Source organism: Pseudophryne corroboree, chromosome 4 (assembly GCF_028390025.1).
Source record: "Pseudophryne corroboree isolate aPseCor3 chromosome 4, aPseCor3.hap2, whole genome shotgun sequence".
Lineage (NCBI taxonomy): Eukaryota > Metazoa > Chordata > Amphibia > Anura > Myobatrachidae > Pseudophryne > Pseudophryne corroboree.
Window position 1 is genome coordinate 27383577 of NC_086447.1, and position 27352 is coordinate 27410928.

General features: G+C 51.3%; 1 protein-coding gene across 7 annotated transcripts in view; it reads right to left on the minus strand.

Moving 5' to 3' along the window:
* MAPRE3 (microtubule associated protein RP/EB family member 3) overlaps positions 1 to 27352 on the minus strand; it is a 173742-nt gene that overhangs the window by 31591 nt on the left and 114799 nt on the right. For all 7 annotated transcript variants that reach the window (XM_063914950.1, XM_063914948.1, XM_063914952.1 and 4 more), the window contains 2 exons: positions 20766 to 20893; positions 12177 to 12322 (listed from right to left, as the gene is read on the minus strand). In XM_063914950.1, the coding sequence (XP_063771020.1) occupies positions 12177 to 12322; positions 20766 to 20893 (274 nt within the window). The remainder of the gene's footprint in view (positions 1 to 12176; positions 12323 to 20765; positions 20894 to 27352) is intronic.

Below are 27352 nucleotides of genomic sequence, written 5' to 3' on the forward strand. Positions count from 1 at the left end.
GCACAAGACGGCGGCTGAGTCATTCGCACATTTTCGCAAGTACATTGTGAACAAAACTGCAACTGCGTTGCCCCTCTGAGTCAGGCCCCATGCTGCGCCTTCGGATGCATGCAGCGGATCGGCGAAGGTTGCGGTCAGCATCATAATACTAAAGACGGCTCCTGCGGCATCTGGATATTTCCTTGGATTCCACTGCAACCGGAGATGCAGCGCCAGCAGTGCTGGATTTCCAACTAGGAACTAGTGGTGGCACCTGCTGTCGGCAGCACGGCAATTCCCCTCCCCCCCCCCCCCATTAGAGAAGCTGATGTTCCCTGGGCCCGGCAGTATAAATAGAAGAGCCGTCCGCCCGCCAAGCGCAGCGTCCATAAGCAGCAGCGGCGCGGGCGCTCCTCCTCACTTCTCCGTCCTCTGTCTTTGTGCGCTCTGTGCTCCGGACTGTTCGCTGGCGTCATGTCATGTGACATGACATCTGAGCGCGACCGTCACCCAGAGAGCCTGCGTGAGTCTGCATGAGGAGCCGGCCAGGAGGACACAGTACGGGAGAGGCTGTGGTCTGGGGCTGTCACTGGCTGAGGTGAGGAGGACACAAAACAGTATGCTATAACAACAACAGGAAAGGATTACATTGTGCAAGTGCAAGCCCTATTGGGGGAGGGGGTGGGTAACATTTGTGGAGTGGGTAACATTTATGGCACATGATCTATGCAAGGCCGTAACTGTTATGATTCCCGTACTCCAGACCAGAGGAGATCTTTATGGCAGAGGTCTGAGTACTGGAAAGATATGCTGGTACGGGAGCAGGAAAGCCTAGTAACCCCTGGCGCCCTAACTCCGTTGTCTCGCCCGTGTTATCAGAAATCCCCTGCGAGACTATGGTTGCTTGAGCCCATGGCAGCCGCGTTCGAAGGGCGGATTATGTCTGCCCAACCCCGATGCCCCCTCAGGTCTTAATGGGAGACAAAGGGAAATCCGAGACAGGGTGATAACAAGGGGCCCTCTGACTAAGCAACCAGGCCAGGGGTTACAAGCTATCTAACTTAAACCAAAAGTATGTGCGGACAAACCGCCAGGGAAAAGGACAACCAAAGATCCACTGATCCGTTACTCCTATCCAGCACCGCTGGATACCAGAGTGGATTTGTGGGAGCGGAATCCTCCGCAAAAGCTCCAGAACACAATAAACTAAATAATAAATAGTAAGCGGTCAAGCCGCAACACACGGCTACGCCGCGACTCACGAACACCACAGGATGTTAAAGGTGCTCGGTCGGACTCCAGGAATAGATGACAAATTCCGAGTACTGGATCACTGAGGACAGGAACAACCGGGTTGAGCAGGACTGGAAACTCTCTGTAACTGACACAGCAAACAGGAAGCTATCACCGGCGTCTGTGAGAAGTCCTGAGAGTGCTTAAATTTGGGAGCCCTCCAATCATGATCCAGACAGGGTAATCACATAATGATGCCGTGCAGCTGCATGCTGCACGGCCAGAATACACAAGCACTGATTAATTAAGACCCAGCAACGGGGAACGCGGTCTGACCGTGGCGTCCCCGTTGCTAGGGTCTGAGCGGCTCCGTGCACCCGGCGTTGCTAGGGAGCCGGCGGCTGTCTGCCTGCGGCGTCCCTAGTTGCTAGGCGCCGGGCCGCACTGACGGGCGGACCCTCGGCGCCTAACAGTACCCCCCCCTTGAGGAGGGGTCAAGGAACCCCTAAGGCCAGGTTTCTGAGGAAATTCTCGAAAAAATGCCCTTTTGAGCCTCGGGGCATGGAGATCCTCATCCAGGACCCAAGACCTTTCTTCTGGACCATAACCTCTCCAATGTACCAAAAAATAAAGCCGAACCCGGGACAACTTGGAATCGAGAACCTTCTCCACTAAGAACTCCTGCTGACCCTGTACATTTATTGGTGATTTCCCCTGAGAGATCTTGCGAGGAAATCTACTGGACGAAACATATGGTTTTAACAAGGAGCAATGGAAGGTATTTCCGATCCGTAAAGTTTTTGGTAAACGTAACCGGAAAGCCACTGGATTGACTTTTTTGATAATATGAAATGGTCCAATAAATTTAGGACCCAATCTGGCTGAGGTTTGTCGAAGTTTAATGTTGCGAGTCGACAACCATACCCTATCTCCAACTTTAAAAGTGCACGGCCGCCGGAGCCTGTCAGAAAAATTTTTCTCCCGAAATGCCGCTTTTCTGAGAGCCAGGTGCACTTTTCTCCAAATGAGTTTGAGATGAGAGGTCAAGGTCAGTGAGGAGACAGAGGAATGTTGAAAAAAGGAATTAGCTCTGGGGTGAAAACCAAAAACTGTAAAAAATGGAGATACATTGGTGGAGGAATGACAGGCATTGTTGTAAGCAAACTCGGCGAACGGAAGAAACTCAGACCAGTCATTTTGGAGTTTGGCCGAGTACAAACGCAAATATTGTTTTAATGATTGATTAACTCGCTCAGTCTGCCCGTTGGATTGGGGATGGTAGCCAGACGTTAAAGATAATTTCATCTTTAATGAGGCACAAAAAGACTTCCAAAATTGTGCAATGAATTGTGGACCCCGATCAGAAACAATATCAGTGGGTAACCCATGGAGTCTGAAAACATGGCGGAGGAACAAGACTGCCAATCCCTGGGCAGATGGCAATCGGGGAAGAGCAATGAAATGGGCCATTTTGCTAAAACGGTCCACTACCACCCATATGACTCGGCATCCGGCTGACAGAGGGAGGTCCACCACAAAATCCATGGAAATATGAGACCATGGCCTAAGAGGAACATTCAAGGGCATAAGTTGACCGATAGGCAAGGAACGGGGAACCTTATGCTGTGCACAGACCTGACAAGAAAAAACAAACTCATTAGTGTCTTTGGAAAGACCAGGCCACCATACCGAGCGGGAAACTAATTCAAAAGTTTTAGCGATCCCCGGATGCCCGGCAACCTTGCTATCATGAAACTCCGTCAAAACCGTTGCTCTCAAAAACTCGGGAACATAAAGACGACCAGCAGGAGTATTTCCAGGAGCTTGATGTTGAAGCTGCTTTAACTGGGTAAATAAATCTTGTGTGAGACCTGCCCGAATGATTGAAGACGGAAGTATGGGAGTAACAGGACTGTTGTCTTGAACTGGAAGAAAACTGCGTGACAGGGCATCTGCCTTGGTATTCTTGGAACCTGGCCTGAAGGTGATAATGAACTTGAAACGAGTAAAAAATAAAGCCCACCGAGCTTGCCGGGCATTCAGCCGTTTAGCTGATTCAATGTATTGAAGATTTTTGTGATCAGTCAAAACTGAAATGGTATGAGTGGCTCCTTCAAGCCAATGCCTCCACTCCTCGAAAGCCCATTTAATAGCCAGTAATTCCCGGTTACCAACATCGTAGTTGGATTCAGCAGATGAGAATTTCCTGGACATAAAGGCACAAGGATGTAATTCCAGGGAATCCGGATCCTTCTGAGATAGGATAGCCCCTACTCCAACCTCCGAGGCATCAACCTCAACAATGAAAGGCAATTCTGGGTTGGGATGTCTGAGGACCGGGGCTGAGACAAAGGCTTGTTTCAAGGCCTGAAAAGATAACTCCGCTTCACGTGACCAGTTGGTTGGATCCGCTCCCTTTTTAGTCAGTGCCACAATGGGAGCAACTAGGTCAGAGAAAGAGTGAATAAATCTTCTATAGTAATTCGCAAACCCTAAAAAGCGCTGAATTGCTTTTAAATTGGTGGGTTGCGCCCAACTAAGGATGGCTTGGAGCTTCTTTGGTTCCATACAGAATCCCCGAGGGGAAATAATGTACCCTAAAAAGGATACCTCCGTGACATGAAATTCACACTTCTCCAGCTTGGCATATAGGTGATTTTCACGTAATTTTTTTAGAACCTGACGCACCTGGGTAACATGTTGTTCAATAGAGTCAGAATATATCAAAATATCGTCTAAGTAGACTACAACGAATCTTCCAAGAAATTCACGGAGCACATCGTTAATGAGATCCTGGAAAACTGCCGGAGCGTTGGACAGGCCGAATGGCATAACCAGATACTCATAGTGGCCTGATTGAGTACTGAATGCCGTTTTCCACTCATCCCCTGACTTGATTCTGATGAGGTTATATGCTCCTCTCAGGTCAATCTTAGAAAAAAATCACAGCCGAACGTAGCTGATCAAAGAGGACAGAAATCAGCGGCAAAGGGTAAGTATTCTTTACTGAGATTTTATTCAAGGCTCTAAAGTCAATGCAAGGTCTGAGTGATCCATCCTTCTTCTCCACGAAGAAGAAGCCTGCACTTAAAGGGGATTTAGATGGCCTGATAAATCCTTTCCCTAGGCTTTCTTTAACATACTCATTCATGGCCACAGTTTCAGGTCCGGACAATGCATATAACCTTCCCTTAGGCAAAGTGGCACCAGGAATTAACTCGATAGCACAATCATAAGGCCTATGGGGAGGCAGAATATCCGCATTGCCCTTGGAAAATACATCAACAAAATCCTGGTATTCCACAGGAATGGGTGCGGGAATGACAGCAGCTATTCTGATGGGAAGCGTAATACATTCCTTATTACAGATGGTACCCCATTGTAAGATCTCCCCCGACTGCCAATCAATGATGGGATTATGAAAGGCCAGCCAAGGGTGACCCAGAACCACAGGAACTGCTGGGCAATGGGTAAGGAAAAACTCAATCTTTTCAGAATGCAGAGCTCCTACCGAAAGTAGAACAGGAGGTGTACAGAGAGAAATAACCCCATTGGACAAGGGACTCCCATCTAAACCATGCATGGTGATACACCTACCCAAGGCTAACTGAGGAATACCTAAGGCCTTAGCCCATGTTAAATCCATAAAGTTCCCTGCAGCTCCACTGTCCACAAAAGCCGAGACCGAGGAACAGAGGCTGCCAAAGGAAACTTTAGCTGGAACCAACAGTGAATTATTTGAGGAGATAAGCTGCAGACCAAAGTGAACCCCCTCACAACTCACTTGGTCGAGGCGTTTCCCGACTTGTTCGGACAACTACGGGCAAAATGTCCCTTACCCCCACAGTATAAACAAAGACCAGAATTTTGCCTTCTGGTTCTTTCTTCAGGAGACAGTTTGGAGAGGCCTATCTGCATGGGCTCCTCTATGTCCACAGGAATGGAAAAAACACAAGGAGAAGACCAGACAGATGCTCCCTTTTCAGCCCTCCGCTCTCTGAGACGACGATCAATCTTAATAGAGAGCTCCATGAGTTTATCGAGAGTCTCAGGAGCGGGATACTGAAGGAGACTGTCCTTTATAGACTCGGATAAGCCGAGGCGAAACTGACTGCGCAGGGCTGGGTCATTCCATCCACAGTCGTTCGACCAACGGCGAAACTCCGTACAATAAATCTCTGCGGGATTCCTACCCTGTCTGAGAGCACGCAACTGACTCTCGGCGGATGCCTCTCTATCAGGGTCGTCATACAATAGCCCTAAAGACCCCAGAAAGGCGTCTACAGACAATAAAGCCGGATCGTCTGTCTTTAAGCCAAAAGCCCAGGTCTGAGGATCCCCCTGTAGCAAAGAAATAATAATTCCTACCCGCTGAGATTCCGTACCTGAGGAGACTGGTCTTAAACGAAAATACAGTTTACAAGACTCTTTAAAATTAAAAAACTGCTTTCTATCCCCAGAAAAACGGTCAGGCAGATGCATTTTTGGTTCAGGAATGACCCTCGGGGAAGTCCGTAACAGATCTTCCTGTGACCTCACCCGAAGGGACAGATCTTGAACCATCTGAGTAAGCTCTTGAATCTGGCTAACTAAAAGCTGGCCAGGATTTGGCCCAACACCGGAGGGATTCATGAGGCTGACAAATCTCCCAACAGAATAAGGGAAAAAATTAACTCCTGTTTAATTTTAAATTTTAGTCTGGCCGGTGATAATGTTATGATTCCCGTACTCCAGACCAGAGGAGATCTTTATGGCAGAGGTCTGAGTACTGGAAAGATATGCTGGTACGGGAGCAGGAAAGCCTAGTAACCCCTGGCGCCCTAACTCCGTTGTCTCGCCCGTGTTATCAGAAATCCCCTGCGAGACTATGGTTGCTTGAGCCCATGGCAGCCGCGTTCGAAGGGCGGATTATGTCTGCCCAACCCCGATGCCCCCTCAGGTCTTAATGGGAGACAAAGGGAAATCCGAGACAGGGTGATAACAAGGGGCCCTCTGACTAAGCAACCAGGCCAGGGGTTACAAGCTATCTAACTTAAACCAAAAGTATGTGCGGACAAACCGCCAGGGAAAAGGACAACCAAAGATCCACTGATCCGTTACTCCTATCCAGCACCGCTGGATACCAGAGTGGATTTGTGGGAGCGGAATCCTCCGCAAAAGCTCCAGAACACAATAAACTAAATAATAAATAGTAAGCGGTCAAGCCGCAACACACGGCTACGCCGCGACTCACGAACACCACAGGATGTTAAAGGTGCTCGGTCGGACTCCAGGAATAGATGACAAATTCCGAGTACTGGATCACTGAGGACAGGAACAACCGGGTTGAGCAGGACTGGAAACTCTCTGTAACTGACACAGCAAACAGGAAGCTATCACCGGCGTCTGTGAGAAGTCCTGAGAGTGCTTAAATTTGGGAGCCCTCCAATCATGATCCAGACAGGGTAATCACATAATGATGCCGTGCAGCTGCATGCTGCACGGCCAGAATACACAAGCACTGATTAATTAAGACCCAGCAACGGGGAACGCGGTCTGACCGTGGCGTCCCCGTTGCTAGGGTCTGAGCGGCTCCGTGCGCCCGGCGTCTAGCGTTGCTAGGGAGCCGGCGGCTGTCTGCCTGCGGCGTCCCTAGTTGCTAGGCGCCGGGCCGCACTGACGGGCGGACCCTCGGCGCCTAACAGTAACTAGGTGTCGTAATGTGTAAAAAGGGGGGCTCTGCCTGCCGTAGTGTGTAAAAAGGGGACTCTACCTGCCGACTGTCATAGTGTGTAAAAAGGGGAACTCTGCTGCCGTAATGTGTAAAAAGGGGGACTCTGCTGCCGTAATGTGTAAAAAAGGGGAACTCTGCTGCCGTAATGTGTAAAAAGAGGAACTCTGCTGCCGTAATGTGTAAAAAAGGGGACTCTGCTGCCGTAATGTGTAAAAATGGGGACTCTGCTGCCGTAGTGTGTAAAAAGGGGACTGTACCTGCTGTAGTGTGTAAAAAGGGGGACTCTACCTGCCGTAGTGTCTAAAAAGGGGACTCTACCTGCCGTAGTGTGTACAAAGGGGACTCTACCTGCCGTAGTGTGTAAAGAGGGGACTCTACCTGCCGTAGTGTGTAAAAAGGGGGACTCTGCCTGCCGTAGTGTCTAAAAAGGGGACTCTACCTGACGTAGTTTGTAAAAAGGGTGATTCAGCCTGCCTAATGTGTAAAAAGGGGGACTCTGCCTGCCGTAGTGTGTAAAAAGTGTGACTCTGCCTGCCGTATTGTGTAAAAAGGGGACTCTACCTGACGTAGTTTGTAAAAAGGGTGATTCAGCCTGCCTAATGTGCAAAAAGGGAGACTCTGCTGCTGTAATGTGTGAAAGGGGACTCTGCCTGCCTAATGTGTGATAGGGGACTCTGCTTGCCGTACTGTGTGATAGGGACTCTACCTGCCGTAATGTGTGATAGGGGCTCTACCTGGCAAAATATGTATAAGGGACTCTTCATGGTGTGTATAAGGGGTACTACTGTGTGGTGTAATGTGACTGACGGACACTACTGTGTGGTGTAATGTGAACTGGTACTATTCTGTGGCCACGCCCCTTCCCGTGGTGCTTGGGGGGGGGCAATATCATTGTGCCTAGTGGCGGCCTGACCCCTAATCCGTCTCTGAGCGCCGGCCCTATTTGCGTTCACCTCTGAATGAGGCCCAGTATTTGCAGTTGAAGCGCTACATAGTGTATTACTGTATATACCTAATTTATGATGAACTCTAGAATTTTCATATATCTTATAATACTAATTAATGACTAATTGTATCCACTACTCATTGAATTAGCAGTGGATAGAGGTGAATACCCACTTAGGGGAATTAAGATTTGTGAGCTGCCCCAATTGATGTGTGTAGGAGCCTAACGTTGGTGGTTGGTGGGCCGACGAGCGACAAGATCACTGTACGAATTGGGCACCCACTAGACACGGCTGTCCGGCACTGGATCACTTCTGGGACGGAGTGGGTCTGCATGACCGGACAGAAGGCTGTGGCACACAGAAGCCGACACCTGTCTACTGAAAACCAGGTATATGGGCACATCTGACAACAGTTCCAGAGCTACCACTATGCGAATCGAGGCATTCACCTAGAGCAGCTGTTCTCAACCCTAGTCCCCACGTACTCCCAACAGGCCATGTTTGTGGATTTCATGAACCGTGCACAGTTGAGTTGATCAATTTTGCTGGGTCTGTAATTTTTCCAACTTGCCTCCACAGCAAGAAATCATCAATGCAAGACGTGTTGGAGGTACTTGTGGGCTGGAGATGACAACCACTGGCCTAGGTCACCAGGGTTTAGGTGTAATCTAAAACACTGTCACTATAATGATATTTATTGAGTGTTCTTATATACCCAGTGAATCTGCCGGCTGCTGACCCCGTATGATGGTAATGGGCAGGGGGTGCGACTATGGGCTACCACCTCACTCCATCTAGTTAGATGATTACAGAGCCACCAACATTTACATGTTCCTAGCGTGACTCAGTTCCTCTGTGACAGGGGTAGCGTGCTTACACTCAGTAGCGGCTCTTGCTACGGGCACGCAGGATTTTTGACCGGGGCGCCACCTTCTGGAGGGCGCCGCCGCCGTGGCAAGATCCGCTACTGGTGCCACCCGGTGCTGTGTAGATGCCCGGTGATGTGTGCGATGAAGTCATCGCGCACCGCACTGCTTTGTGGGCGCAGCACATAGACGCTAGAGGTCATAATTGACCTCTAGTGTATGTGCGGTGCTATGGGAGAGACGTCATGATGTCTCTCCCATAGATCCGAGGAGCTGGGCCGGCGGCCGGAGACAGAGGGCAGCAGCTGTCGGGAAGCAGGAGCGGGGATGGTGAGTATTAATTCATTTTTTTTTTTTTTTTTTTTGTAAGTGGCGCAACTAGGGGGCACAAGTCTACAGGGGGCACAGTACTGGGGGCAATACTACTGTGGGCATAACTCTACAGGGGACACAGTACAGGGGGCACAGCTACAGGGGGCATAACTGACCACGCCCCTTCTCCATTAAGCCACGCCCCTATTTTTCACCCTGGGCGCCACAAGGTCTAGATCTGTCCTTGCTTACACTGAATTTTATGTTCCATAACTGGGCGATTTCCTTAATATTTATTTTTTTAAGGGGGGCCCTAATTGAGAAATACAAATGTATTTTAACTGGTTAGTGAATAAAAAAACATGTTTTAACATCTGAAGATTTAGTCTGGTGTGCACCTTAATATAAGAGCTTACTTTGGGCCTGGTTCAGAGGGGTACACAGCTGTATCCGATGCCGGAGCTGCTGGTGTGATCATTTGCAAATACTAGTTTCAGCCCCTTCCCCTGGTGTACCGGTGTGCGCTGCAATGTCTGCGACACCCCTATATGCAGCAGCACCTCCAGAGGTCCTAGACAGTCCACCATTGCACTTCCACCAGCCTATGGCCTCTGAGGAAGCAGCCCGCATGCAGTGACACCCCCACGACACTCCGATCACACGCCCAGGTCGCAGATTTCTCTGTGCCACCTCTAAGACAATAAGGGTAAAACTGCAAACACCAGCTTCACCTCCAAGGCAATGGCCAGGGACACTCATGGCGCTGTCTTACCATCTCTGACGCCAACGCCTCCGTACGGAACAGCGTGTTTGTGCACACAGGGCCTGATTCAGAGAAGTGCGCTATTGCATCAGGAAGAGCGGTTTTATAAGCAACACAACTGCAGACGTAAGCAAGTGAAGCTGCCACCCAGAAATCAATAGAGACGCCCAGCGGAGCTATTCCGCAGCTGACATCAGACACACGCCCCAAAAACGGGCGCGACACGCCTGCGTTTTAACAGCCACTCCCCACTAGCCCCAAGTTAACACCCCCAAATGGTCACTTCCCGTCAATTTGCATGAGAACACTCACTGCATGTGGGTCCGCAGCGCCACCTTGCCGCACGCACATGCGAAGTCTGCCGATAATCACCGTGGAACATCGGCTTTGCGCATTTCTCTGAATCAGGCCTGCAGTCAGAGGATTCCAGAAAAATACAAGCACAGGCATTATAATTGCTGAACTGCGCAAATGTGAGCATTGCGTCCACCTCTGTTTCGGGCTCTTTGTCTGCATTCCTGTTCCCTAAAAAAGAGCGGGATGTACTAAATGACATCGCCGCCCATCGCCGCCATTCTTCACGATGCTAAGCACATATGTACTTACGTATGCGCTTAGCATTGCGAAGGACAGCTCTTCCGATCAGAGCTGTCAACCGCGACCCCCGGCGCCACCCTGACATCCGGGATTCGCCCGCCAGCGTCACTCTGTGCATGTGCAGAAAGACAGGGTCGGCTGCGGGGCATGCTGGGAGGGATCCGATCAGATCCTTCACACAACCCCCATGGGCTTCTATGGCGAACTCCTCCGCGGCGCTGTCCTGCCGGCCGGGTGTTAGTACATTAGGAAAATGCGGTAAATAGGGGGGTTTACCGCATTTTCCGTTTAGTACATCCCGCCCAAAGTAAAGCGCTAACACAGAGCACAAAGCAGCCGTCAGGGCATTAGCTTCAGGATTAAAATGACGGTGAAGGGCAATAAGATGCTCTCATTATTCTGGGACAGGTGATATAAGCAGGAGTCTGATTGGTTGATTTGGGGAACACCACCAGTACGGGAGAACCACATGCTTCCCAACCGATGACAACCAGCAAGTCCAATGCTCCACTGACTGCTGGTCCGGACTGTTACTGGTGTCTGCTGGTTACATGTCACTCATCCCAGAGACATGATCAGCAACCGTCTGGTGGGTTGGGTACAGGATACCGGCAGTCACGAAGCCGACGTTCAGAATACCGACACACCGTAATCCCAACTGCTTGGAATCCCGACAGGGACGCTGGAGGAAGGTAACCCTAATCTTCCCCCTAACCCTCCCTCCCGCAGCCTAACTCTAACTCTCCCCGTAACCCTCCCTCCCACAGCCTAACTCTAACCCTCCCCGTAACCCTCCCTCCCACAGCCTATCTCTAACCCTCCCCGTAACCCTCCCTCCCACAGCCTAACTCTAACCCTCCCTGTAACCCTCCCTCCCACAGCCTAACTCTAACCCTCCCCGTAACCCTCCCTCCCGCAGCCTAACTCTAATCCTCCCCGTAACCCTCCCTCCCACAGCCTAACTCTAACCCTCCCCGTAACCCTCCCTCCCACAGCCTAACTCTAACCCTCCCTGTAACCCTCCCTCCCACAGCCTAACTCTAACCCTCCCCGTAACCCTCCCTCCCACAGCCTATCTCTAACCCTCCCCGTAACCCTCCCTCCCACAGCCTAACTCTAACCCTCCCTGTAACCCTCCCTCCCACAGCCTAACTCTAACCCTCCCTGTAACCCTCCCTCCCACAGCCTAACTCTAACCCTCCCCGTAACCCTCCCTCCCACAGCCTATCTCTAACCCTCCCCGTAACCCTCCCTCCCACAGCCTAACTCTAACCCTCCCTGTAACCCTCCCTCCCACAGCCTAACTCTAACCCTCCCCGTAACCCTCCCTCCCGCAGCCTAACTCTAATCCTCCCCGTAACCCTCCCTCCCACAGCCTAACTCTAACCCTCCCTGTAACCCTCCCTCCCACAGCCTAACTCTAACCCTCCCTGTAACCCTCCCTCCCACAGCCTAACTCTAACCCTCCCTGTAACCCTCCCTCCCACAGCCTAACTCTAACCCTCCCCGTAACCCTCCCTCCCCGCAGCCTAACTCTAACCCTCCCCGTAACCCTCCCTCCCACAGCCTAACTCTAACCCTCCCTGACACACTTATGTTCGGAATTCTGACTGCCGGGATGCCAGGATGCCAACTACACCCCCCTTTGGCAACTTATTATGCAGGGACTGTACCCAGGAGTAAGCCAACATACAGTACAATACTCAGTGCACACAGACCAATACACACGAGTACACAGACACTTAAAACGGGAACAAAGAACCTACTTTGTCGACGCTCTTTTTCTTGAAGGCCGCCTGTAAGACCTTGAAGTTGTGGATATATTCGTGCTCCAGCTTTGCCTGGAATTTCACTCTCTTCAGCAGGATAGAGCCGGGGAAAAGCATGTCCATAAACTGGCAGTACGCTGCCCCTGCGGAGACAGAAGCTCTGTCACTCAATGGTCAGGATGTGGGGATGAGGGGAGGTGGGGATGCGGGATGTGGGGAGGTTGGGATGCGGGATGTGGGGATGCGGGATGCGGGGAGGTGGGATGTGGGGATGCGGGATGTGGGGAGGTGGGGATGCGGGATGTGGGGAGGTGGGGATACGGGAATGTGGGATGAGGGGATGTGTGATGCGGGATGAGGGGATGTGGGATGCGGGGATGAGGGATGTGGGGATGCGGGATGTGGGGATGCGGGGATATGGGGATGCGGGGAGGTGGGGATACGGGAATGTGGGATGAGGGGATGTGTGATGCGGGATGAGGGGATGTGGGATGCGGGGATGAGGGATGTGGGGATGCGGGATGTGGGGATGCGGGGATATGGGGATGCGGGGAGGTGGTGATATGGGGATGTGGGGATGCGGGGATGTGGGGAAGTGGGGATGGGGGGATGTGGGGATATGGGGATGTGGGGATGAGGGGATATGGGGATGCGGGGATGTGGGGAAGTGGGGATGTGGGGAAGTGGGGAAGTGGGGATGAGGGGATGTGGGAAAGTGGGGATGGGGGATGTGGGATGTAGGGATACGGGGATGTGGGTTGCGGGGATGTGGGGATGAGGGATGTGTGATGTAGGGATGCGGGAATGTGGGATGCGGAGATGTGGGGATGAGGGATGCGGAGATGTGGGATGCGGGGATGGGGGAATATGGGGATGTGGGATGCGGGGATGTGGAAATGGGAGATGTGGGGATGCGGAGATGTGGGGATGTGGGATGCGGAGATGCGGGGAAGTGGGATGCGGGGATGTAGGAATATGGGGATGTGGGATGCGGGGATGGGAGATGTGGGGATGCGGGGATGTAGGATGCGGGCATGTGGGGATGGGGGATGTGGGAATGGGGGATGTGGGGATCTAGGGATACGGGGATGTGGGTTGCGGGGATGTGGGGATGAGGGATGTGGGGATGCGGGGATGTGGGATGCGGAGATGTGGGGATGCAGGATACGGGATGTGGGGATGCAGAGATATGGGGATGTGGGGGTGGGGTATGTGGGGATGCGGGGAAGTGGGGATGGGGCATGTGGGGATGAGGGATGTGGGGATGCGGGAATGTGGGATGTGGAGATGTGGGGATGCGGGGATGTGGGATGCGGGGATGTGGGATGCGGGGATGGGAGATGTGGGGATGGGGGGATGTAGGGATGCGGGGATGTGGGATGCAGGGATGTGGGATGCGGGGATGTGGGGATGAGGGATGTGGGATGCGGGGATGTGGGATGCGGGGATGTGGGGATGAGGGATGCGGGGATGAGGGATGTGGGGATATGGGGATGTGGGATATAGGGATGTGGAATATGGGGATGTAGGATGCAGGCATGTGGGATGAGGGATGTGGGATGAGGGATGTGGGGATGCAGGATGTGGGGATGCGGGGATGTTGGGAAGTGGGGATGGGGTATGCGGGGATGTGGGGAAGTGGGGATGGGGTATGTGGGAATGCGGGGATGTGGGGAAGTGGGGATGGGGTATGTGGGGATGTGGTATGTGGGGATGTGGTATGTGGGGATGTGGGGAAGTGGGGATGGGGTATGTGGGGATGCGGGGAAGTGGGGTATGTGGGGATGTGGGGAAGTGGGGATGGGGTATGTGGGGATGTGGGGAAGTGGGGATGGGGTATGTGGGGATGTGGGGAAGTGGGGATGGGGTATGTGGGGATGTGGGGAAGTGGGGATGGGGTATGTGGGGATGTGGGGAAGTGGGGATGGGGTATGTGGGGAAGTAGGGATGGGGTATGTGGGGAAGTGGGGATGGGGTATGTGGGGATGTGGGGAAGTGGGGATGGGGTATGCGGGGATGTGGGGATGCGGGGAAGTGGGGATGGGGTATGTGGGGATGCGAGGAAGTGGGGATGGGGTATGTGGGGAAGTGGGGATGGGGTATGTGGGGAAGTGGGGATGGGGTATGTGGGGATGTGGGGAAGTGGGGATGGGGTATGTGGGAATGTGGGGAAGTGGGGATGGGGTATGTGGGAATGTGGGGAAGTGGGGATGGGGTATGTGGGGATGCGAGGAAGTGGGGATGGGGTATGTGGGGAAGTGGGGATGTAGGGATGGGGTATGTGGGGAAGTGGGGATGGGGTATGTGGGGATGCGGGGAAGTAGGGATGGGGTATGTGGGAAGTGGGGAAGTGGGGATGGGGTATGCAGGGATGTGGGGATGCGGGGAAGTGGGGATGTGGGATGAGGGATGCAGGGATGTGGGATGCGGGATGTGGGGATGGGGTATGTGGGGATGCGGGGATGTTGGGAAGTGGGGATGGGGTATGCGGGGATGTGGGGAAGTGGGGATGGGGTATGTGGGAATGCGGGGATGTGGGGAAGTGGGGATGGGGTATGTGGGGATGCGGGGAAGTGGGGATGGGGTATGTGGGGAAGTGGGGTATGTGGGGATGCGGGGAAGTGGGGATGGGGTATGTGGGGAAGTGGGGATGGGGTATGTGGGGAAGTGGGGATGGGGTATGTGGGGATGTGGGGAAGTGGGGATGGGGTATGCGGGGATGCGGGGAAGTGGGGATGTGGGATGAGGGATGCAGGGATGTGGGGATGCAGGGATGTGGGATGCGGGATGTGGGGATGGGGTATGTGGGGATGCGGGGATGTTGGGAAGTGGGGATGGGGTATGTGGGAATGCGGGGATGTGGGGAAGTGGGGATGGGGTATGTGGGGATGCGGGGAAGTGGGGATGGGGTATGTGGGGATGCGGGGATATGGGATGTGGGATGTAGGGATATGGGATGCGGGGATGTGGGATGCAGGGATGGGGGAAGTGGGGATGTGGGATTAAAAAAGGCACCTTGGACCATGTTACTTTTTATTTCTGTAGTCTCACCCCTTCAATACTTTACTCAAATTATAACCGCATTCAGAAAAGTTAAAATGTTACCGTGTTATCTTCCCTAACTAAAGACGGTATGCTGGGTGACAGAACTTACTGGAAAACCTCCTAGAACTTCATATAGGATTCCACCTGAAATCAGCAGCTGAAGACTCAGACATGCCTGCCATCTCTCTGTTGTGCAGCAATCACAGGAGAGAGGATGGAATGATGTCCCAGCTCTTCACTTCTCATATGCAATACATAATAACCCCGCATTATTATCTAGTCTATCCTGAAGGGGCTGCTGCCTTGTGCAGAAGCCCAGCACAGAACATTATCAATTTGCCACCTGTGAAGGAGCAGAGATGAAACTGGAAGCTCCGTACTTCTCTCTGTGCACCCAAGGTAGGTGGTGGCCAAAGAGCATTAGAGAGCACCCACCTCCTGATGGCACCATTCAGCAGGGAAAACGTGAGATTCCTAGAGGAGGGTTTCCAAATGCATGGTATCAGAGTGGGTGTGGCCAGCCTGTGGAGGGGGCATTATTAGCACATAACTAGCTATAGCCTGACTCGATTCATAGTTGTACGCTACGCCGATGTTCACGCAGCTGAGCGATTATCGTGACCTGCACATGTCTCACGAGCAGCAGTTGAATTTTGTTTCCGGTCGCTGTGAGACTTCATCCGCAAGTGATTGACGGGTAGCGGCATATCAGCCCAGACTGTGATCCTGTACGCGGGAATCACGTCTCCAGCCTCTCAGTTGTGGCGGCCATTCTGCGTGACCACCGGTGCTGCAAATGTGTACGCAGCGGCGAGGGCCCCGGTGCGCATCTCTATACAAATCCCAGCGGCTGGTACACCGGCAGATTTTCACACATCATCAAAAATTGCACTTGCAGCTGCATTTTCATACAACTATGAATCAGACCCATAGGGCAGTGTATGTAATACATCAGACATATACAGGGACGGAGACCCCAGTAACCCGTTATACAGGGTGGAATCACATTATTATCACCACCAGCTAATAGCCAGAGTAACCGCCATGTGCAGCGCGGGCAGCAGCTAGACGGGCTAAACTATCTGGTGGCCCCCAGGTACACTGTGACGGTGAGCTGCTCCACTGCAGCGTGTCGGTCGGTCGGCCCTCACACACCTTCATAGCCGACGGTCACCTCTCACATCAGTGACACGTGGTGCTCTGCAGTTTCCACGTCTGTTATTGGCAGTGGCGCCATTTGTCCAGTCACGATACACCTTCACCGCAGCAGCACGCGGACAGGTCACACACTGTGCTGTGTCAGGGGTACTGCCGCCCTTGGCCAGATAGCTGATAATCGTCAACTCGTATAAATCGCCCTTTTTACCCCTGACAGCACTGAGTGATATGTGTGGAAAGATAATGGGGGTAACCAGATTCTGGTATTGACCCCACACCTCTGGACCTGACCCCTCCCCCAGAAATGGAAATAGGAGGGTAGGTTTTGATCCTGACAGGGAGGATTCTTGATTAGTAGAATCCAAGGACTCATGTGGTGGGACAGTAGCCTGTGTTTCTGGTGGTGGGTGTGGGGTGGATGAGGGTGCGGTGGAGGAAATTATTTTATCAGATGAGGATTCTCTGGGCTCGAAGATCTTGATTCCTCTTTTGATGCTTTGGGGGATGACGTGACGGTGTAGGAAGTCAAGAATGCTATAGAGAACTTGTCTATTAAAAAAGTCTTCAGGCCCAAATGGGTTAACATCTGAGTATTTTAAAGCTTTCGTTGACATCTTGGCTCCTCATCTCTTATAGGCCCTACACACTGGCCGATTTTCTGAAAGATATGAACGATCTCGTTCATAAATGAACGAGAACTCGTTCATATCTTTCAGTGTGGAGACTCCAGCGATGAACGATGCGCGTCCCCGTGCTCGTTCAGCGCTGGTCCCCCGTCGGCTGTGCATGCAGGCCAATATGGACGATCTCGTCCATATTTGCCTGCACTTCAATGCAGCCGCGTGACGGGGGGAGTGAAGAAACTTCACTCCCCCCGTCACTGCCCCCCCGCCGCCGGGTCGCTCGTCGGCCGTATCGGCCGTCGGGCACCTCGGTGGCGCATCAGGAAATGTGTAGGGCCCCTTAGAGGTATTTAATGAAAGCCTGGATGAGGGGTCGCTTCCTCCCTCTTTAAGATCTTATATTATTGTCTAAAGGTAAGGACCCAGCCCATATTGACAACTGGTGCCCCACTGCTCTTCTCAATACAAACAGAAAGATTATGGCAACAGAAAAATTGGCTGATGGAAGTTTCCGGGCTGTTGCTTTCTTCACCTAGGAGCATTGCACAGTGAAGGGCCACTGGTGTCCGGGAGGCCATGGAACAATGTAGTGCTGGAAAGTGGGGGGACTACTTGCTGGCATTGGATCAGTACAAAGCTTTTGACCAAGTGAATCATCAGTACCTGTTGTTATAAGCCACGGAAGTGGCTCATTTCTGTTTTGCATTTTGATTATGTAATTTATGTTATACTTCTGTTTCTGTTCCCCTTGGGTGTCATGGGGTGTCAGGTGTCCACCCTTAAGGAGGGGCTACTGTTATGAACCACAAGCAGTGGTTCATTCCTGTTCTCTTTCTGTTCATGTATTTTATGTTATAGTTCTCTTGCAGGCCAGGATTTCCTTTGCTCTGGTTTAAAAGACTCTTGTTGGCCGCCGGTGGTGAGTCTGTGTAATTGCAACTTGTTTCCATGTGTTTAGCCTCACCTGTCTGTTAATTACACCTGTCTACCCTGAGTCGTGCAGCAGGGCAGCTGTACGACATCACTAATTAGGTTCTCTGTAGCCATTGAAGGGCTCCCTGTTATATTCTGTCTCAGTGCATTACACAGACGTTGGTGATAGACATTTGCAAAAGATACCTGAATGTTCCTGGTTTGTTTCATGTCCTATGTAGTATCGGTGTCCAGGCCCTGTTTCATAGTGGAATCCTGCATAATCAGTGCTGGCAGAATCTGGAGAATTACTACAGTCCACCTGCATTCCTACCCTCAGTGAGAACCTGTCAGCTTCCTGTGAGCTGTTCCTGCTCCGGATAAATTCCCTGCCCGGTGTTCTGTGGTCCAGTCAATCCTGTTCCTAGTGGTCCTCAGTCTTGGTGTTCGGAAGCCGGACGTGGGAGTCTTTCCAGCCCTCCAGTCGATTGGAACCAGTGCCTGTCATCTCGGGGTTCCCGTTCACTTCCGGTTACTCTCCCGGTGTTGTGAGTAGCGGCTTCTGCCACAGGATTCTTTGCCTTAATTTGTTGCTGGTGTTTTTGCGGAAGTTTCCGCCCTGGCTGTCTTCCCCGGTACACGACGGTGCCGTGTAGGGTGTGGACAGTATCACCTTTGTTGTCCTTTTTCATCCCGTATCCGTCTACGCCTTGTCTCATACTAAGACCTGGGGGCATCGGAGTTGGGCAGACCTAATCCGCCCTTCAAACTCGGCTGCCGTGGGCCCAAGAACACATAGTCTAGCAGGCGTAGACTGACCACGCGGGTGAAACAACGGAGTTAGGTTGCTAGAGGTTACAACTAGACTCCGTCATCATTTCAGCATCACGTTCTTGTGCTCTGGACTTGCCACGTTATTTCTTCCGTTCGGAGCACCAAGAACGTAACACCTGTGGGCTGTAGTAGGCTGTACTACAAAGGTATGGTCTTCCAGAGCGGGTGGTAGATTGGCTGCTTGTCATTTACAGTCAGTCTGAGAGCTTCCCACTGGTCAATGGCTATGGAGGCCCTGCTTTCACAGTCAACTCGGGGTGTCCATCAGGGATTTCAAGAGTAAACCAGGACAAGTGTGAAGCTTTCTGGATGGGGGAGGTAGGTGATGAGATTGGCCTTCCAGACAGCCACCCCCGGGTCAGCCAAGATATAAAAATTCTAGGCATTGTATTTGGCTGTGGTGATTATGTCACTCAAAATTGGGAGTAACACTTGGAGGATGCTACCAAGAAGGTACAATCCTGGAGAAATTGTCTATTCTCTAACAGGCAGAGGGTTGACTTGTGCAAAACTTATGTGATCCCAGTGTTTCTTTGTCAGCTATGTGTGTTTTTTTTACACAATCTTTGTGGACCAGGATGAATTCCTTATTATTATTATTATTATTGAATATAATAATTCCACTCAAAAGGAAGATCACATGCATGTCGAGTGATGGCCTTAGTATGGTGGAGTTTTTTACTATCACCTTAATAAAACCTTGGGAGTTTGTTTTCAAGAACTCCCCCTCAATTGTTAGAGAGCTTTAGGGCCTGGTTGCTGCCTTTCCTTGGGCTCTGGTTAGATGGTGGCTAAGTGAAAGCTTTCAGGTCCAGCATGGCTACCTCACGATCTATGTCATCTTGTTCTTGAGGATGACAAGGCGTTGGGGGCTGGATGTGAGTGAAGTAATAAACATCTCCAGAAGAGAATTGGAGGGAAGAAATCCGCAGACCCATTTATTTGTTCCGCTGTCGCTAAGGGACTGCACGGGCAGTGTCTCTTCAGATAGGTTGTCTGTGATTACTTCTCAGAGGATCCTAATGGAGCTTAGGGATATTGCCTGGCTCTCCTTTCGTGGAAAGCTTTACATGTGGGGTAATCTCAAGTGCCGATGATCATGGTTGTCCACTTGAGGAGTGTCTAGGGGAAGAGGAGACAATGGACCACTTCTTCCTTGAGCGACCCTTTAACCTAAAAGTTTATGAAGACGTCTCAAGGACTCACCTTTGGGGGCTTAGTTACCCTGAGTGGGCTTACAAGGAATATAATGTTTGATTTGACATCAATTTGTATAGCTGGTTTAGCATTTAGTGCATGGTGTCATGTTCCCCATAGATGTAAAGTTCTCCCTTGCGCAGTGGTGGCGGGAAATATTCTACAAGTTCGGGAGTCTAGAGGAGCTATAGAAAAATCTACCACCGGCCCAGGAAATGTATGAACACATTGGTCTCCTTACACACTGGATACTGTATGTAATACTCTGTTCATAATTAGCACTACACATAAAGGCTGTAGGAGACAGTGTCTAAAGATCTATTTTCTGTACAAAATATATTTCTTTCCTATAAATAACATAAGTGGTCATGAAAATGTAAAACAACCCCAATATAAATATCTATACAAAGAATAATCAGTAGGAGACAAAGCTGAGCTTCCTAAGCACACATTCTCCCACCTCATGGTAAGACACCTGGCTTTTCTTAATAGTAGCTGCTCTCTGGTCTCTTGTTTGGTGCGCTGATTAATTGCTCAGTCCCACACACACAGCAGACTAAGGGCAGCTGATTGGCTGGTACTTTTCCTTTCTCCGTTTTATCACTCTCCAAGCGATGATGCATCTAGCCCTTAGTAGGAGACGCTGCTGTCATTGGGCATGTGCAGAGCTCGTCTCTGTCCCTTATACTTCATATTGTGACTGAAGCTCTAGTAAATCCGCATTATATAGTACTGCAATTGTGGTCATGATTTTAGCTGCTGGCTGTGACCAATTGGGGGACTGGGAAGATGGTGGGAAATAGGGTGTTCCACTTACCTGAGCACAGCTGCTCAATTTTGGTGTAGTTAAGTTGTAAGGCGTCATTGACCCATGCCAGCATGTCGTGTCGACTCATATTTTCGATTGTCACGGATGTTGAGTAAACATTAACCGCCATCCCCCAGCTGAAACACAGAGAGGTCATCATTAATGGTGGCGCAGTCCTCTCACCAATCGCACAGCGCGGCTCAGCACTAGGACATGTCACCGGAAGTGACACCGGATCGTTACCTGTCCATAGTGACAGCTAATACACAGATCAGCAGCGGAATAACGGCGAGTAGGTGACTCCAACTCACATCCAATATAACAATGACTACTTATACTCTATGTCCTCTGACTATGTATAATATGAAATAGCGTTTCTCCATCTAATAGATCCCAGCCCAAAACTACCCAGAAGTACAGACCACATATCCAATATCTGCAACACATGACCAACCATCACACAGTACAGCACTGACCATCACTACATCATCACAGAGTACAGCACTGACCATCACTACATTATCACATAGTACAGCGCTGACCATCACTGCATTATCACACAGTACAGCACTGACCATCACTACATCACCAGCTGATATACCAGTCACCATCACACAGTACAGCACTGACCATCACTGCATCACCAGCTAATACACCAGTCACCATCACACAGTACAGCACTGACCATCACTGCATCATCACACAGTACAGCACTGACCATCACTACATCACCAGCTGATATACCAGTCACCATCACACAGTACAGCACTGACCATCACTACATCACCAGCTGATATACCAGTCACCATCACACAGTACAGCACTGACCATCACTGCATCACCAGCTGATATACCAGTCACCATCACACAGTACAGCGCTGACCATCACTGCATCACCAGCTAATACACCAGTCACCCACCATCATACAGTACAGCGCTGACCATCACTACATCACCAGCTGATATACCAGTCACCATCACACAGTACAGCACTGACCATCTCTACATCATCACACAGTACAGCACTGACCATCTCTACATCACATCCAGTACAGCACTGACCATCACTATATCATCACACAGTACAGCACTGACCATCACTACATTATCACACAGTACAGCACTGACCATCTCTACATCACCAGCTGATATACCAGTCACCGTCACACAGTACAGCACTGACCATCACTACATCACCAGCTGATATACCAGTCACCATCACACAGTACAGCACTGACCATCACTACATCACCAGCTGATATACCAGTCACCATCACACAGTACAGCACTGACCATCACTACATCACCAGCTGATATACCAGTCACCATCACACAGTACAGCACTGACCATCACTACATCACCAGCTGATATACCAGTCACCATCACACAGTACAGCACTGACCATCACTACATCACCAGCTGATATACCAGTCACCATCACACAGTACAGCACTGACCATCACTACATCACCAGCTGATATACCAGTCACCATCACACAGTACAGCACTGACCATCACTACATCACCAGCTGATATACCAGTCACCATCACACAGTACAGTACTGACCATCACTACATCACCAGCTGATATACCAGTCACCATCACACAGTACAGCACTGACCCATCACTACATCACCAGCTGATATACCAGTCACCATCACACAGTACAGCACTGACCATCACTACATCACCAGCTGATATACCAGTCACCATCACACAGTACAGCACTGACCATCACTACATCACCCGCTGATATACCAGTCACCATCACACAGTACAGCACTGACCATCACTACATCACCAGCTGATATACCAGTCACCATCACACAGTACAGCACTGACCATCACTACATCACCAGCTGATATACCAGTCACCATCACACAGTACAGCACTGACCATCACTACATCACCAGCTGATATACCAGTCACCATCACACAGTACAGCGCTGACCACACTGTCTTGTCTGTAAAAGAATAATTGAAGAAGGGGGTATCCTGGGAGATTCTCCTTGTCAGACCCAGGAGGGCATTAGGGCATTTATAGGAAACGTAGGGAATAATCTGAAATAAATGTATAGTTGAGGGAGTAGCCTGATGTTACGTGCAGCCGGCCGCCCTAGCCTGGGGACTTCATAGGATAACCAATACAATTACTGGTCAAACGGGATCCGGTCTGAAGATCGACAGTGTCTAGGTCGACAATGTTTAGGTCGACCACTATAGGTCGACAGTCACTAGGTCGACATGGATGGAAGGTCGACAGGGTTTCTAGGTCGACATGTGCTAGGTCGACAGGTCTAAAGGTCGACATGAGTTTTTCACATTTCACATATCGGGAAGTGAGAGAATTAGGGGGTCATTCCGAGTTGATCGTAGCGGTGATAAATTTAGCACAGCTACGATCATTTACACTGACATGCGGGGGACGCCCAGAACAGGGTTAGTCTGCCCCGCATGTCAGTGCCACACCCCCCCCCTTCCCCCGCAGAAGGGCAAAGGCACCGCACAGCGGCGATGCCTTTGCACTTCAAGAGTAGCTCCCAACCAGCGCAGCTTAGCGTGCTGGCTGGGAGCTACTCCTCGCTCCCCGGCCCGCAGCGGCTGCGTGTGACGTCACGCAGCCGCTGTGGCCCGCCACCCGTTTGGCCTGGCCACGCCTGCGTTGGCCGGACCGCTCCCACGAAACGGCGGCCGAACGCTGCCATTCCGTCCCCTCCAGCCCAGCGACCGCCTCTGACTGTCAATCAGGCAAGGGCGATCGCAGCCCTGCTACGGCCTTCGGCCGTCTGGCATGCACTAGCGCATGCGCAGTTGGGACCTGTTCACTCAGCTGCGACAAAAAGCAGCGAGCGAACGGGTCAGAATGACCCCCTTAGTGATGAGTGATATATAGATTGTGAGTTCACAAGACAAATGTACGGTATTGCCGGCTCAGTCACGGTACATGAGGCTGTAGTGACGGTGTACTTCCCTTGCTGAGCGTGAGGCTATAAATGCACTATTATTACTCAGCGGCTCTTACACAGGAATCAGTAATACTCTCCTACAATGAGTCTATGAGGTCTTATCCACTGCTAGATACTTAGGTGCTGCTCCCAGGGAGTATTCTGTATTCATGTGATGACAAGGTTCTTTCTGTATCTACCGATAATGTTACACTGTGTGCACACCCTCCAACATATTACACATAAAGGAGGTCATTCCGAGGTCATCGCTCGCCAGCAGCTTTTTGCAGCACAGCACTCAGGTTAAAACTCGGCAAAACTGCGCATGTTTATGCACCGCAATGCGCAGGCGCGTCGCACGGGTACAAAGCGGATCGTTGCTGAGCGATGGGTTTTACAAAGAATCCATTCACACAGCCAATACGTAAAGGATAACGCCATCCAGACGTAGGCTCCTGCCCGTCTCCTGGTGTCACACTGTAACAGATGTATGTCTGTGTCCTGGATACGTAAAGGATAACGCCATCCAGACGTAGGCTCCTGCCCGTCTCCTGGCGTCACACTGTAACAGATGTATGTCTGTGTCCTGGATACGTAAAGGATAACGCCATCCAGACGTAGGCTCCTGCCCGTCTCCTGGCGTCACACTGTAACAGATGTATGTCTGCGTCCTGGATACGTAAAGGATAACGCCATCCAGACGTAGGCTCCTGCCCGTCTCCTGGTGTCACACTGTATCAGATGTATGTCTGTGTCCTGGATACGTAAAGGATAACGCCATCCAGACGTAGGCTCCTGCCCGTCTCCTGGCGTCACACTGTAACAGATGTATGTCTGCGTCCTGGATACGTAAAGGATAACGCCATCCAGACGTAGGCTCCTGCCCGTCTCCTGGCGTCACACTGTAACAGATGTATGTCTGCGTCCTGGATACGTAAAGGATAACGCCATCCAGACGTAGGCTCCTGCCCGTCTCCTGGTGTCACACTGTAACAGATGTATGTCTGCGTCCTGGATACGTAAAGGATAACGCCATCCAGACGTAGGCTCCTGCCCGTCTCCTGGTGTCACACTGTAACAGATGTATGTCTGCGTCCTGGATACATAAAGGATAACGCCATCCAGACGTAGGCTCCTGCCCGTCTCCCGGTGTCACACTGTAACAGATGTCTGTCTGCCTCCTGGATACATAAAGGATAACGCCATCCAGACGTAGGCTCCTGCCCGTCTCCTGGCGTCACACTGTAACAGATGTATGTCTGCGTCCTGGATACGTAAAGAATAACGCCATCCAGACGTAGGCTCCTGCCCGTCTCCTGGCGCCACACTGTGACAGATGTATGTCTGCGTCCTGGATACGTAAAGGATAACGCCATCCAGACGTAGGCTCCTGCCCGTCTCCTGGCGTCACACTGTAACAGATGTATGTCTGCGTCCTGGATACGTAAAGGATAACGCCATCCAGACGTAGGCTCCTGCCCGTCTCCTGGTGTCACACTGTAACAGATGTATGTCTGCGTCCTGGATACATAAAGGATAACGCCATCCAGACGTAGGCTCCTGCCCGTCTCCCGGTGTCACACTGTAATAGATGTATGTCTGCGTCCTGGATACGTAAAGGATAACGCCATCCAGATGTAGGCTCCTGCCCGTCTCCTGGTGTCACACTGTAACAGATGTATGTCTGTGTCCTGGATACATAAAGGATAACGCCATCCAGACGTAGGCTCCTGCCCGTCTCCTGGCGTCACACTGTGACAGATGTATGTCTGCGTCCTGGATACGTAAAGGATAACGCCATCCAGACATAGGCTCCTGCCCGTCTCCTGGCGTCACACTGTGACAGATGTATGTCTGCGTCCTGGATACGTAAAGGATAACTCCATCCAGACGTAGGCTCCTGCCCGTCTCCCGGTGTCACACTGTAACAGATGTATGTCTGTGTCCTGGATACGTAAAGGATAACGCCATCCAGACGTAGGCTCCTGCCCGTCTCCTGGTGTCACACTGTAACAGATGTATGTCTGCGTCCTGGATACATTAAGGATAACGCCATCCAGACGTAGGCTCCTGCCCGTCTCCTGGTGTCACACTGTAACAGATGTATGTCTGCGTCCTGGTACGTAAATGATAACACCATCCAGACGTAGGCTCCTGCCCGTCTCCCGGTGTCACACTGTAACAGATGTATGTCTGCGTCCTGGATACGTAAAGGATAACGCCATCCAGACGTAGGCTCCTGCCCGTCTCCTGGTGTCACACTGTAACAGATGTATGTCTGCGTCCTGGTACGTAAAGGATAACACCATCCAGACGTAGGCTCCTGCCCGTCTCCTGGTGTCACACTGTAACAGATGTATGTCTGCGTCCTGGATACGTAAAGGATAACGCCATCCAGACGTAGGCTCCTGCCCGTCTCCTGACGTCACACTGTAACAGATGTATGTCTGCGTCCTGGATACGTAAAGGATAACGCCATCCAGACGTAGGCTCCTGCCCGTCTCCTGGCGTCACACTGTAACAGATGTATGTCTGCGTCCTTGATACATAAAGGAAAACGCCATCCAGACGTAGGCTCCTGCCCGTCTCCTGGCGTCACACTGTAACAGATGTATGTCTGCGTCCTGGATACGTAAAGGATAACGCCATCCAGACGTAGGCTCCTGCCCGTCTCCTGGTGTCACACTGTAACAGATGTATGTCTGCGTCCTGGATACGTAAAGGATAACGCCATCCAGACGTAGGCTCCTGCCCGTCTCCTGGTGTCACACTGTAACAGATGTATGTCTGCGTCCTGGATACGTAAAGGATAACGCCATCCAGACGTAAGCTCCTGCCCGTCTCCTGGTGTCACACTGTAACAGATGTATGTCTGCGTCCTGGATACGTAAAGGATAACGCCATCCAGACGTAGGCTCCTGCCCGTCTCCTGGTGTCACACTGTAACAGATGTATGTCTGCGTCCTGGATACGTAAAGGATAACGCCATCCAGACGTAGGCTCCTGCCCGTCTCCTGGTGTCACACTGTAACAGATGTATGTCTGCGTCCTGGATACGTAAAGGATAACGCCATCCAGACGTAAGCTCCTGCCCGTCTCCTGGTGTCACACTGTAACAGATGTATGTCTGCGTCCTGGATACGTAAAGGATAACGCCATCCAGACGTAAGCTCCTGCCCGTCTCTTGGCGTCACATGCAGGATAATTGCAGCTCGGGAAATATTTCTGCCGCTGTGTCCGTCACGTTACTGGCATCTGATGTAGGGATCTCGATGTGTCCTAGCACACAGGTCACTCGTACTGATGGGGTGTGGATCATAGGGCCGACCACTATAGGTCAACACTAACTAGGTCGACACCTGAAATAGGTCGAAACAAGCATTATGTTGACACGATCAAGGCCGACATGAAAGAGGGTCGTCATGAGTGTTAAAAAAAGTAAATAATTGGTGTAGTTTTCTCCGTACAGTGACCGGGAACCCCAGTTAGTGCACCACTTTGCTCACAGTGCTTTGGGCGAGGTGCCACGATGCTCTACCGCTGCGCTCGGCACAGGTTACCGTTGCCAATTGAAAAAGTTCAGTATGAACAAGTTCGAAAAATGAAACTCTAGTCATGCTATGTAGCTGTCTGACCCCCTCGCTCTGA